Source organism: Rhinolophus sinicus, chromosome 9 (genome assembly GCF_057876585.1).
Source record: "Rhinolophus sinicus isolate RSI-liver-muscle chromosome 9, RSI-T2T, whole genome shotgun sequence".
NCBI classification, from domain to species: domain Eukaryota; kingdom Metazoa; phylum Chordata; class Mammalia; order Chiroptera; family Rhinolophidae; genus Rhinolophus; species Rhinolophus sinicus.
The window spans coordinates 3079645-3094084 of record NC_142509.1 but is presented as its reverse complement, the minus strand read 5'-3'; the positions used below and the strand labels follow the sequence as shown (position 1 = coordinate 3094084).

At 41.5% G+C, this 14440-nt stretch overlaps 1 protein-coding gene across 1 annotated transcript in view; it reads left to right on the top strand.

Moving 5' to 3' along the window:
- LOC148757269 (uncharacterized) overlaps nt 1-14440 on the top strand; it is a 496442-nt gene that overhangs the window by 245782 nt on the left and 236220 nt on the right. The window contains exon 4 of the mRNA XM_088800795.1: nt 1979-2056. Coding sequence (XP_088656921.1) covers nt 1979-2056 — 78 coding nt within the window. The remainder of the gene's footprint in view (nt 1-1978; nt 2057-14440) is intronic.

Genomic DNA, 14440 nt, shown 5'->3' with positions numbered 1-14440 from the left:
CCATAATCCTTAGTATTTGGGGAAGATTTTCCTTTGGTTAAAAAAATAAAAATATTTATCTTCTTCAGTAAGTGTTCATTTTGATTGTGCTTGTGGCACCAGCAATGAGCTAGAAGTGGACCAGAAGGTAAGCTCATCGTGACCTCTTTTTTTAAGGCAGAGCTTCTCAGGGACACTGACAGGCTCAGGGTTGCTATAATGGTTGACAGGCATTTTCTGAGATATGGATGGTTGTAAGTTTCTTGTAGTGGTAAAATCTTGTAGTTGTAAGGTTCTTGTAGTGGTAAAATACATAAAATCAGATCTGATGATTATTTAGACATTTTCACTTCTATTTGAACATGCATTGTATAGCTTTGTGTCTAAATTACCTGATTTCTGTAATGACTATTTGGGTGTCTGAAACTCTATGAAGAGCCTTCACCACCAAAGTGAACTGCCCGGGGGCAGCTACATATAATTAACTTTCCCTTAATCTTCCTGTTAAAACATCCTGGTACTAGTTCAATTATTATTTGGTGATGGTTCGTTTATCATCATTGTTGTTCTTTGCTTTGCCTGTACTATAAACATTACATTTTTTTTCTGATTGAATTTGCTCCTATATTTTATACATATTTTTAATAAAATAGGAGGCATGTGTGAGTATAATCTTTACGTTTTAAGTCAGATATTAGCTGTTCCTAAATAGAAAATGACTTATTTTACTGGAAGATTTTAATTAATAAAACCTAAATAATTGTATTGCTAATTCTCAAATAGAATCTCCCAAATTGTTTTTAACGTATCCCAGTTATGTAATTGTTATAATTTCCTGTGTATGATGGCATGAAAAAGGTAAAGCAACAGCTGCTATAAATTATAAAGTATTATTGAAAAATATAATGAATGTTTAAATTAAAAAAAAAAATTATTACAGTAAAAGACACATTGCCTTTAATCTACCTCAAAATACTCCTTCTTGCTTTGAACACACTTATCCCATCGTTCTTGCCACTTTCTAAAGCAGTTCTGGAAGTCCTCTTTTGTGTCCTCAGTTGTGCTGTCCTGAATCAATTAAAAATATTTACCTTTCATTTTGACTTTGGGGAAAAGCCAGGAGTCACACAATGACAGATCCGGTGAATAAGGTGGATGAGGACACACTGTAATATTTTTATTTGACAGAAATTGCCGCACCAGAACGATGTGTGATATGGAAAGTTAGCATAATGGAGGATAATTTACGACACACTTTTAAAACACACCTTCTTTCAACCGAAGCTCACACCCCACTGACTGCACCGAACAAGTTGAAACAGTCACACACTGTTACTAAGTTTTGACGCGATGCTTCCCATTAAAGATCCCTGCCTTTCATTGGATGGCACTGGCAGCAGCATTCATTGTATTTTGTGATCGCAATGGAAAGGCTCTGTGTCACACATCGCTTCTGCTAGAAGGCACTTTCTGTCAAATAAAAACATTGCGGTTTGTCCTCATCTACCTTATTCACCGGATCTGGCACTGTGCAACTGCTGGCTCTTCCCCAAAGTCAAAATGACCATGAAAGGTAAATGTTTTGAATCGATTCAGGACATCAAGGCAGCCACGACAACGGAACTAAAGACACTCATGAAATAGGACTTCCAGAACTGCTTCAGAAAGTGGCAAGTGTGTTTGAAGCAAGGGGGATAATTTTGAGGGAGATTAATGTCAATGTGTCTTTTACTGTAATATATTTTTTTTATTTAAACATTCACTATATGTTTTCATCTCACTTTGTATGCTTGTTGCAATTTTTCACCCTGGGAGATAGATTGCAAGTGGAAAGAATGTTAATATTTGGCAGAAGGCATGTATTAGAGGAATCCAAAAAGTTGCATTTTCATTTTTTAAGTTTAATTTGCTAAGATAGTGAAATAAAAAGGGCAAGTTGAACTTAAAAATATTTCACAATGGTGGCCACTGTCTGATGGGATTGGATATGTTTCTGCAGATTCATACCTTTCCAGCTGGATCTCTCTTGCCTCTTCCAGGAGAGACTGGGTTCAAAGAGTCAGCAGAAACTGAAAAGGTAAGTGCATTACATCTAGCCTGCCATATTTTGAAATTAAACAAGGATTTGACAAATTTCAAAGTGTCACAGTCATACAATTCATTAAACAACTTTAAATGAAAAGTGACAACCCTCCTATTTGAAAATAATTGCGCAAGTGTTTCTATATTGAACTGAAACACTTACACTTCATTTCTATTAAATAAATACACCTGGTACAGGAGAAGAAACACAAAATGGATCTGAAACTGACTTTAGATTAGTCTTGCAACATTCTGGAAGTATGTGCTAAGGGTGACACCCTTTCTTCTGGAGGGCCATGGGGAATGGTCAGTGCTGAGAAAGTACACTTGCAGCTCTTTAATGATACCCCTATTCCCCACCCCTGAACAGGGAGTAGGGAGCATGGCATGAGTTCAGTGGTCTCAGGAGTAAGGTTGTCACATTTAGCAAATAAAAATTTAACAACACATGTAATATTTGGGATATACTTATACCAAAAATGACTTATGGTTTATCTGAAATTCAAATTTAATTGGGCTTTCTGTTTTCATTTTGCTGCCCTACTTAGGAGGGAGTTGGGAGGTGAGAGGTCTGGGAAAACATTAAGAAGATTAAAAGGAGTCTATAAAGTAGTGAGTGAATATTTATAGTAGGAGGATGGAGATGCCAATATTATTTCTATGTCATGTACTTGGAATGAGACTTGCACAAGATTTCTAAGGATGCACTGGGGCAAGGTGCTGGTCAGAGAGGGCTTCAGATGACATCAGTCAGTATTGATTCTTAAAGAAGAGCAGAAATTACCCATAAAAGAAAAATGGTGGGGTTGAGGAAGGACACTCCATGCAGAACAAAGCATGTCCAAAGGCACAGAGGGGTGAAACAGATAAGACAAGGGTCTCAAGGTCGAGGCCATTCTTACTAAATGCTATTCTTGCTAAATGTTAAAATGTAGCACTGTATTTTGTAGACTCAGCTGTAAATGGGATGAGCTTGACAGGAACCCAGCCAGATAAGTACAGCCAACTGCAAAGAAGAAATCAACACATAATTAACATGAACAAAGAGTATGTATAAGCAATGGCTAAGGCTCCCTTCTTGGCAACAGAGCTTTGGATGTGAATCCCCTGTCTCTTTTGCTTGTTGCAAGTAAATAAAACCACCTAATGACAACCACAACCATATCTCATTCCTGGATGGAACACCCCAAGTGGGGAAACTCCTTGAGTTTGGTAACAACACAGCACCAAAATCTGCCTCCAGGAAGCCTTTCTGGTCCCACCTAGAGGGAATTTATCCTTCCTCTCTCTGTGCTCTCATGGCCCTTTGTTGGAGCCTGAATTACCTAACTCTTGCACTTGCTGTATTGAGACATCTGTGATGTGCGCCCCATCAGTTGCAAATGTTAGAGTCCGGGACAGATCCCAGACTCATCCTTTGTCCTAGTTGAGCAGGTAACACAGCAGTGAATCTAGTTGAGCAGACTTTGCTTTTTACAAAAAATTGAGAACAAACACATCGAATGTTTCAAGAGTTTTTCAAGCAATGCAAAATTTTGCATATTTGTGTATGTACTTAAGTAAACACCGAGAATTGATTTCTATAACATCAGACCATAACTATGTTGGATTGTTTCCCAGTGAGAGAAATAAAAACATGGAAGTAAACAAATTGGAAAAATAAGTACAATTCCCTAAGATTTGTCCTCCAGCCAACCCATACTGCGTAAGTGTACGAGGTAAAGTCTCTATTGCATGTCTCAGCGCTGACTGTTTTTGAAAGTCAGGTTGTAGAAGAAAGAGGTTGTCCTGTATCTTGTGTTAGACACTTTTATCCCTGCGCTTAGGATCCTCACCTGCTTAAAGTTCAACTTGCTGTGCTGTGTGCTCTATAAATAGACAGGTGCTTTCTGCTTTGGGGGGCATACAGAAACTGAGGAGCCACAGGTGTTTGGGGGGGAGGGGAACTTGCTTGCTCTCCTCTGCGTAATGGTATGATTTGGAGGCAAACTACCAGAGATTAGAACATGGAGAAGGTGGCTTTGTCTAATAGCTTTAGGGTATAGATAAATTTATTTTTTTTAAATGTTTCTTTCAAGAACTTTACCAACCAGAATAAGTGGGGTTTTGTTTGGTTGTTTGTTTTCTGTTATCATTGTTTTGTTTTGTTGGTAGTGGGGAGGCTATTTGGGGAACTATACATTGCCCATCAGCGGTCTAAGTGTAAGAGTGGTTTGAGCCATTCAACTCTAGGAGTGTTTATCTTGCCCCTGAAGTTAATGTTGTATGTTGATTTTCTCTTTCGTTTCCTTTGCACTTTTCCTAAAAGTGCTTCATCCAGGTGTTTTATTCAGGCCTCTGTGGACATACCTTGGCTTTTCCTTATCCGAAAAATGCTCATAGCTGGTTCTGTGCTCCCTCCAGGCAATTTGCTTTCTTTTGGCACCATGCAGAGAGCCCGCTGCTCTCTCCGTTGCGTTTTTTGACCCTAGTGACTCTCTTTGGAGTGGAATTAGTCCTAGGCTTTCTTTCCGGCCCTACTGAGGCTTGGTTTCTGCTCTCCTGCGCCACCTGTTGTAACCAGCTCCAAATGCGGCTTTCCCAGTCTGGTCTCCAGCCCTTGGTTCCCAGCAGGAACCGGAGCCAAAGCCTCGGAACAAGCAGATGTTGTTTAGGCTGTTGCCAGATTTCTGTCCCGTTCTTATCTATGCTGCCTCCACTGGCTCACGAGATCAGAATCCCAAGTGTCCCCAGATGACTTACCACAAGTCATGCAGACCCTGAGCTCCTTGGCCCGAAAGAGGGGCTTGCCAGTTTGGAGGTTGGTAACTAGTACCTCCTGCCAGCTTCCTGAATGTGTGGTTAGTGGAGGCCAGCTCTGCCCAGCGGTGAAAATGCAAATGGTTTCTTTTGCAATGTCTACATATATATGGCACTTATCCTTAAATGGACTCTACAAAGTGTCACCAACACTGGGCCACTCAAGTTTTCTCCCAAGTTGCTCAGGAATTGAAAACTATGTTGCTGGTGTTTTGGTTTTGTTTTGTTTAGTTTTGTTTTTTAGCATTCAGGACTTTGCTACATTCTTACCAAATTTGGTGATTCTAATGCAGGGACCACAAAGGAAGCGGAGTGCTGCTTTTTCTTATATTAAGTGCCCCTGTTATTTTCTATTCTGGGTGAAAGATCTGACGGCAGAGACTTATGCATTTGTTTATTCTCCATCACACACAGCCTGGCACATAGTAGGCACTTAACAAAAGTTTGTTGAAATGCGCAGATTCTCTCTGGACAGAATCCTTCTTGAAAATCCTTTTCTATTTGTCTATTAAAGTGACTTGGTAGAAAGAAATGATGAGTGATAGTAGCAATTTTTACTGTTAAGAAGGAGGATAGTAGCCAGCTGTTGTCTCCTAAGGTTAGAAAAAGTAGCAATGTATGTATGCAGGAGAAGGTTAGATATGAGATAGAACTTCCTGAGAGCAGAAGCTACTCTTATACAAATGGGGATTTATGCCAGCAATAGTTCAATAAACATGTATTAAGGTTTTACATTACACCAACACTGTGCTGAAGGAGGGAGTTAAAAAATTAATAAAGTACAGAACCTGACCACAAAGAAGACTGAAACAATTTCAGTGTCATTTCCCAAGTGATAAAAGAGGGGTATGCCATCGGTGTTGTGGATGAATGATAAAGGGGCACTGATTCGAGCTGTGTGTAGTCAAGGAAGACTTCCTGGAGGATGTGATGCTTATACTGAGTTGTATCATTGTGTGAGATATTTTTACATGTAGATAAACAGATGCAGTCAGTGCATTCCAGGAAAGGTCGACAGCTAGATTAATTGATGTAGAAGCATGTTGAGATCATAAAAAATCCTTTCAGTCCTTCTGAATCCAGTTATCTGGGACATGCTACTGTCTCATAGGAAATATATTCCTGGTGGCAAAGCGAGGCTCAGTTTTCTGTTCCATGTTTGTTTTTATTTGTCACCTTATTGGGACAGACTTTTGTAGACTTAGGAGTGGAAAGGTAAAGGAGGGAAATTTATTTTCCTCTGAATCCAAGGGTCATGGTCCTTTAAGCAACCTCTGTTCTCCAGTGGCAGAGCTGGCATGCCCTTGATGCACGTCCCTGACATAGTCGGGGGCTGCCCACAGAGCCATGTTGACTGGAGCCCTAGGCAAGGCAGTCTTCATGTGATCCTAGAGGCCACACAGAGGAAGGCTAGGTCTCGGGCCTGCTTGCTGGCTCACAGAAAATAGACAAATTGATACCTAGGAACTCTTACAGCAGCTACTTTTTGAATACCAACAGATTATTTTTACCAGGCCCCATTGTACAGATGAGAAAACCAAGGCTGAAGATCGTGGAGCTACTTCCTAGGTCCTGGAGAATAATGGGTGACAAATACGTACTACTTTAGCTTCTTATTTCTCACTTCAGTGCTATAGCTAGTGCCCTCACCCCCGGAGTGGGAGCCTCTGAGAGGAATTTTTCACAGAAAGAAGTGCTTTCAAAATGGCATGCCAGTTAGTAATGGCCTGTTTCTACTGGATACCCTGATTATTGGGCTGGCATCATGGGAGTGGGGGTTCCCAGCCTCCTCCGGGGAGGTCATTCAATCCCAACCATGGCAGCTGGTGTCCTCCATGCCCTGGACCACCATCAGAGAAAGGAATCTCAGGGGAAACAGAGTGCTGCTGTGGCTGCAGACCTGAGTCCTCCACATCCACTCACCAGAGGCGGGCCCCAGTGGGGCTGGTGCCAGGCGCTGTGCTGCTTCTTCACCCCTTTCCTGGGCCCCTCTGCTCATCTGCTTGTTTTCAGAACTCTAGCCATCCTGAATGGGACTTCGTGTGCACCCCAGGAGCTAGCCTGGAAGAGCTCTGATCGAAATGCTGGACAGAGATGTCTCCTCTGGATCCCAGCACTGCTCCAGGTGCTGCCCATCTTGTGAGAGGCAGGCCTTTACTGAGCTGCCACACTGCTCTGTATCTGGGAGCTAGCTGGGACCTGGATGAATGGGAGAAACGTTCTGTACGCATGCACAGTGGGGTCATCGGCAGGGCAATGGGAATGGCACTACCTCAGTCACTTCTCCTGAGCTCTCTTTCCTATTCTCTTTGCTACTTTTTCTAAGAGGTGACTGTGCTAATATTAATATCAAGAGGCACAATTAAATGGTCATTCCTTATGTGCCACTCATTTGCTAAGGCGTTTATCCCATTTAATTAAAACTTCTCAACAATCCTGTGAGATACGTGGCCTCATTATCCCCATTTTGCAGGTGAAGAAACTGAGGTAGGATATGTTAAGCAACCTGCCCTGGGAATTTTAAACACGGATAGAATGGGTCTTTGCCTTTTCCCCCTCGTTCTAGCCTTCAAGCTATCCCCTACTAGACAACACTTTACGCGTGGCTACCTGAGAAATCACCATTCAGGGTGCTGGCAGCCGACTTCGGGGACCCAAAGGGAGGTAAAGCCTGGTTCTGGCAAATTACAGAGAGCCTCAAGGCCTTCTGAAGTCCCATCTTGTTTACACTGTCACCCCTTTGTACTTAAAAAATATATATATTTTTTAGTTATCGTTGATACGCAATATTATTTTATATTAGTTTCAGGTGTACAGCATAGTGGTTAGACCTTTATACACTTTATGCAATGATCCCTCTGATTAGTCTGTACCCACCTGAAACCATACATTGTTGTTGCAGCCTTACTGACTATATTCTCCATGCTGTACTTTACATGCCTGGGACTGTTTTGTAACTACAAATTTTATTTCTTAATCCCGTCACCTTTTTCACCCTGCCTCCCAACCCCACTGCCCTCTGCCAACCATCATTTTGTTCTCTGTATCTATAAGTCTGTTTCTATTTTCTTTGTTCATTTATTTTCTCTTTTAGATACCACATAAAAGTGAGATCATATTGAAGGCTTAAATGTGAGACCCGAAACCATAAAACTCCTAGAAGAAAACACAGGCAGTAAACTCTCTGACATTGCTCTTAGTAATATTTTTTCTGATATCTCTCTTCCGGCAAGGGAAACAAAAGAAAAAGTAAACAAATGGGACTACAAGAGTCATCAAACTAAAAACTTTTGCACAGCAAAGGAAAACAACAAAACTAAAAGAAAACTACTGAATGGAAGATGTTTGCCAATGTGCTTTTTTATAACCAAGAGTAACATTTTATTTCATAAGTTGGAAGAAACTATGGATGTATAAGAGAAAAGTTGGGGTACAACTATTTATTGACAATTTTGCTAAAAAGCCCCACCCTCACCCCCAGGAAATAAAATGGTTTTATGAACTAATCATCACATGAGGGTTAGAGCACAGGATTCATTTCCTGTGTCAGTGGTCCCAGCTCTGTCACTGACTGCACTGCTTTGGCTTAGTGTCCTGCTGGAAATAAGGCGATAGAGTTAATTTCAGGTGTCTGACTCTACAGCTCTCTCTGGTCAAGTTGAAGTCTGGGTACGAATCTTGCTTTTATTTTTTTCTTAGTAGATAGAAACCGTGATGATGTATGGCAGGCCTGTCTAGCTTGAGAGGTGTGATCCATAGCTCTCTTATGGGACAAAGCTCAATGGTCCTTTTGGGAGACAGAAATTTTAACTATGGCTTTTAGAACAGCTCTGTTAGCTAAGCCAAATAGCCAGCTGGGAAGGGTTGTATTTCTCTGTTTGCAAAGAAGCTATGAGCAATCTATGATAAAGCAAACAAAAATAGCGGGAGAAATGCAGGTTAGATCTTAAGAAGAACTTCTGATTGTACAGTGTGGCAAAATAATCAGACAAAATGATAAGTTCATTTGTATTTGATTTTTCTTTCTTTTCTCTCTTTTTTAAAAAAACATTAGCTCTTCAGCTTTTTAGGCCTCATTATAGTCCGTACTAGTTCTTGGGATAGGGAAATGACTACCCTAGACCTTATGTAGAGGGAAATTCCTTTATGTCATGTTTCACTCATGACAAGAAACTCTCTAGAATTGGAATCCTCAGAATTGTGCATGATATGGTGTGTTCCGCCCCTCACTGTGAAGAGTTAATGTCCACTCTTACCACTATTGCATTCAGCACCAGAAACAGCCATGTTGTAATGATGGGTAAAGTGGCTGAGTCACAATTCTGTGCATTATTCTCCAAGTTACTTTCTGCAATCTTTATGTATTGCTCTGATACCGAAGGACCTTTACTCAAGTATGCTTCTCCATTAAACCATTGCTATCATCATGGATTACTCCAGTCTAATTGTGGTGAGATATAATAAACACTTATGTTTTGAGTAACTGGAGCATAAGTGCAGCAGAGAAATACCCATCACAATCAGGATAATAGTCTGTAGATGATGAAGTTCCTGAGATGTACAGTGTTAAGCAAACAAGAGTCATAAACACTTCTTAGCTTACCTTTCAGTACCAGCCCTTCTCTGCTTCATGTGCTATCATTCTATGGTATTTTTCTTGGGAGACACTTGCTTCTTTTTTACTTCACTAGTCCCATTTCTGAGAATGGAACTCACTCTTCAAACAAATAATAGTTAAAGATAACAGAATTCAAGAAGATGAGGGAAAATTCAGGGTAGACAGAGGAAAAGACTTTTTAATTGTGGCAAGGGGATGTACAGGAGAGAAAGTCATTTGGATAAAACACGTGAAATTCACCTCCGGTGAATGGGCTACTGAAGTTTGAGAAACTCTGGATCTCAGTCCTTTATCCAAAGGGTAACATGTAAGTCATTGGACAATTTAATCTTTGTGAATAAAGCTGTCTATTTACTTGTTGGACTTTGGTTGGTAGGCAATGCAGAATCACTATGTTTAAACTGTGAACAGTAAGCAACAGAATATCACCAAGAGTTTTTGAACAGAACAGTGTTAGGATCAGAGGCATGCATCTAAACTGAAAATCACATGTAAAATGGATTATGATGGGTAGATATTAGTATGGGAAATCAAATGGGAAGATATAGCAAAAGTCCAATGGAGAAAAAAATGAGAACTTCAACACACTACTGTTCCCCAATAAAAAGTCCTGGAAATACACACTGTTCCCCAATAAAGTCCTGTTCCCCTTCCCCAGTAATTTTTTTTTTTTTAAAGAGAACTTCAGCAAGGATAATCGCAGCAGGAATAAAAGAAAAGGACTAATTAGGGGCAGCCGGGTGATTCAGTTGGTTAGAGCGCGAGCTCTTAACAAGGTTACCGGTTCAATTCCCGCATGATTTGAAGGCTGCACCCCCTGGAACTAAGATTGAAAACGGCAACTGGACTTGGAGCTGAGCTGCGTCCTCCACAACTAGATTGAAGGACAACGACTTGGAGCTGATGGAGCTGATGGGCCCTGGAAAAACACACTGTTCCCCCATACTCCCCAATTTAAAAAAAAAAAGGAAAAGAAAGAAAGAAAAGGACTATTCAAGAAATACAATGGAGAAAGAATGGACAGAGCTTGGCAACTAAATAGCTCCGAAGGAGGGGCATGGGAAGAGAGGAGTTAACTGTGACACAGTTATTATCAGATTTCTCCAGGGAGTAACTGGGCATTCGTCCAATGGCCAGTGGGAGTAGCTGAACTTCCTGCACTTTTCTTGCTGAGAAACAAGGAGGGAGCAATAGCAGTCTATTGGCTACGTAAACTTACCCCATAATCTATCATTATGGCCTTGACATAGGGTGAGTCAAAATCAGAACTAGGGTGGTGGACACAGTGTTATACTTCTGAGAGGCGTGATGCTATTGTATGGACCCTTTTGCCACTATTCGGGCCCCACTCTTAACAATGATGATGATACCTGATGATCAGGTTGCTTTTAGTTAGTGGGACTCTCTGCACTCAGAAGTGAGGAGAATTTCACAAAGAATTGAGAAGGAAAAATTTAACAGTGCCATGACAATATCCTGCATGACCAACAGTACTGGATGACTTTTAGTGTTTTAAATTACTTCCTACCCTCACTCTTCTTGTCACCATTTCCCTACTCAAAAGCCAAAGGCTCTGACACTAGATTTCCTCGGCTTTAACAGTGAAATGGGAAATGACTTGCAATCAAATTCTGTGTTCATTGCTGTCATGCCACCTGAAGACAGTAGGCATTGGGAAGTATAGTAAAGATGACATCTTATTGGCCTTCAAGATTAAGGATTGTGGTATGGGACCATAGAATTTGTTTCATTGGTGTCTCCCTGTGGGCCTTTCAAATAACCTGGCAACACATTCTTTTATGCTGACTCCAAAATAAGACAGAATATTCTTTCAGTAAGCAGAGCCCAGATGACTAAAGTTCTTTCTTTAAAAGAAAAGCCCAGAGGTTTCCTCTTTCTATGATCCACGTTGATCTCTGGTCAAGGACCTATGCAATTCCCTGAAGATGAGCAGCTCTTGAGGGTCCAGCTGTATTCTTAATTAAAGACAGCAAATTTGACTCTTTTTACAACCCCATTTGGTTTTCCACATTGAAAGCTGCTTTTAGACTAAGATGCCCTTTCTCCTTTTGGTTGGAAATGATAATATCTACTGTCATAGTTAATATAGGAAAACTAAACATCTGTGTAGTTAAGTCAGGAAAATTTCAGTTTGTAAATTTTCCTCCAAAGCATGCACATGTGGTTACTTATGATTTCCAGGTTCCCATGAGGGCTGCAAACTGTTGTAGAGCTTCTGGGTCAAGTGGCACTGAGGGCTCTTGAACGAACCCACTCCTAGAAGGGTTATTAGTATCTACCAATGCTCTTGTTCATAATGCCAAGCTGTTTGATAAGGGCATTAAAGCCAGCTTAGGTTCCTAGTATTTGTTTCCCTACATGCACATGAGACTTGTCCTGATTTCTTTGTCTTCTAAGTTACAAATGGAAGGTTTAACCTTGGAACCCTTTAGTTTCTGTCTGAGTTAGAAAGTTCCATATTGAATGACTGCTCTTGGTATCTCTTGACACATGTGGCTCATCTTGGCCTATGAGAATGAATTCAAATTTTTCTTTTCAAAAAACTGTGTTTCCTTAGTTTGATGAAAACCCTCAGATTCCGAGCATGGATCTGCAGTGCTGTTGCGTAGTTAACCATGAACTGATGCCAAAAATTGAAGACACATTTCTAAGATCATTTTTTTATTGTTGGATGGCTGTTTGGCTCGTCTTGCAGGCACCTCTCAGAAGCAGTCAATTCTCAATAATCTGCACATGGATTACATGACTTGTGAATTATTTATAGATACTTTTTAATTCCAAATTGGCTGTGCCACTGCTTAGCATCTTCCCAGTAAGATATCCCTCATCATTTTCCCCTTCAGCTAGGGATACCTAAGCGATGTTACACATTCTAACATTAGCATAATAGAAAATAAACAGGGAGGTAAACTTATTTTAAAAAAATTACGTGATTTCTGGTCAAGATGGTGGAGAGGATAAACCCTGTGCTTACCTGCTCTCATGACCACATCAAAATTACAACTAAACTACAGAACAACCACCATTGCAAATCACCTGAAGTCTAGCTGAACAGAAGTCCTACAACTAAGGACATAAGAAGAAGCCACCTCAAGACTGGTAGGAAGAGCAGAAATGCAGAATGGGCTGGTCCCACCCTTGCGTGTGACCATTAAAAATGGGGGGGGGGGTACCTTGGATGCTGAGGTCCCCCCTCAGGAGCAAGTTATCCCAGCCCCACACCTGGCTCCCCAGCCCTGGGTTCTGGTGCTGGGAAAACAAGTCCACACAACTTCTGGCTGTGAAAACAAGTGGGGATTGTGGGTGAGTGAGACAGAGGGCTGCTGAAGTCCCAGGTGTTCCTCTTAAAGAGCCCACATACAGACTTACTTGCTGGTGGAATCATTCCTTCTGAGCTTCAGCGCTGGGGCAGCAGCTTGAAAGGTGCTAGGGACTTGTGGGGAGGAATTGAAATTTCTGGCTTCAGGGTGAGGTCCCATACCACAATAAGGATGGGCAGCTTCCTCTGAGACAAAAGTGCTAGCAGAAGGCTGTATTTCTTTATTGAGCCCTCCCATCTCCTGTTATACAGATGCAAGCGGCTGCCATGTGTGACTCTCCATCAACCTGGCTAACACTGTTCACCCTGTCCTGGTGATTCCCTGAGACCCTGCCCCACCCAACTGTCAGACCCACCTAAGCTGATTCCAGTGGCTTTTCCATACAAATGGCCTGTCTTGGCTCATGCTGTGGACTTTCCTAAAGTATTTCAAAGGTTCACAAAACCCAAACCAGCAGCATCTGGTCTCCACATACCCTGTACCTCTTGCTGAGCAGCCCCAAGACCAGCACTAGTGGCATCCCACCATGGTTCACAGCTTGGCCTCTCCCAGGTACCGCCAAGCACAGCCTGGGAGACTCACTTATGTGGATGTCTTTGTGGCTCATGCCAGGTGATCCCAGGAAGACTACAGACTGTGGCTGAACTTGACCTGCATCGGGGATCCTCCCATGAGTTTCCAGGGCCAGCACATTGGTGGCCAACTTTGGACCCAGCCAGAGCACCACCTGGTTGCCTTTATGGGTGAAATACCCAAAGGGCAGACTGGGAAGGCACCAGAGCCCTGCTAAAGTGAATCCTGATCCATAGAGTAAGTTTCTGCATCACAGCTCCTCCACTGTAGTCATGTCCAATCCTCACTACCAATCAGCTGAAGGGTCAATCCCTCCCATTAACCTGCAAATAGCAACCAAGGCTCAACTACAACAGGAGAGAACACACAACCCACACAAGGGACACATCTGGAACACCTGACTCACATGACTAAGGAGACTGCGCCACTGGGTTCCACAGGACACCTACTAAATAAGCCCACTCTGTAATGACTGGGAGACATAGCAGCCCTACCAAATACATAGAAACAAACACAAGAAGGGAGCCAAAGAAACAGATCCCAAATAAAAGAACAGAACAAAGTTTCAGAAAAAGAACTAAACAAAATGGAGACAAACAATCTACCAGATGCAGAGTTCAAATCACTTGTTATAAGGACTCTCAATGAACTTGGGGGAAGAGTAGATGAACTCAGTGACAATTTTAACAGAGAAGTGGGAAACATAAAAGTGAAGATACCAAACATAAAATAGAACCTGTCAGAAATAAAGAGTACAATAACTGAAATGAAAAATACATTAGGGGAAATCAACAGTAGATTTGGTGAAGCAGAGGATCGAATCAGTAATTTACAAGATATGGTAGCAAAAAGTACCCAATCAGAACAGCAAAAAAAAAAAAAAAAAAAAAAAAAAAAATCCAAAACAAAGGAGGATAGTAGTTTAGGGACCTCTGGGACAAATCAAGCATAAAAACATTCACATCATTGGGGTACCAGAAGGAGGAGAGAGAGCAAGGAATTGCAATCTGTTTGAAGAAGGAATGATGGAAATATCACTAACCAGGCA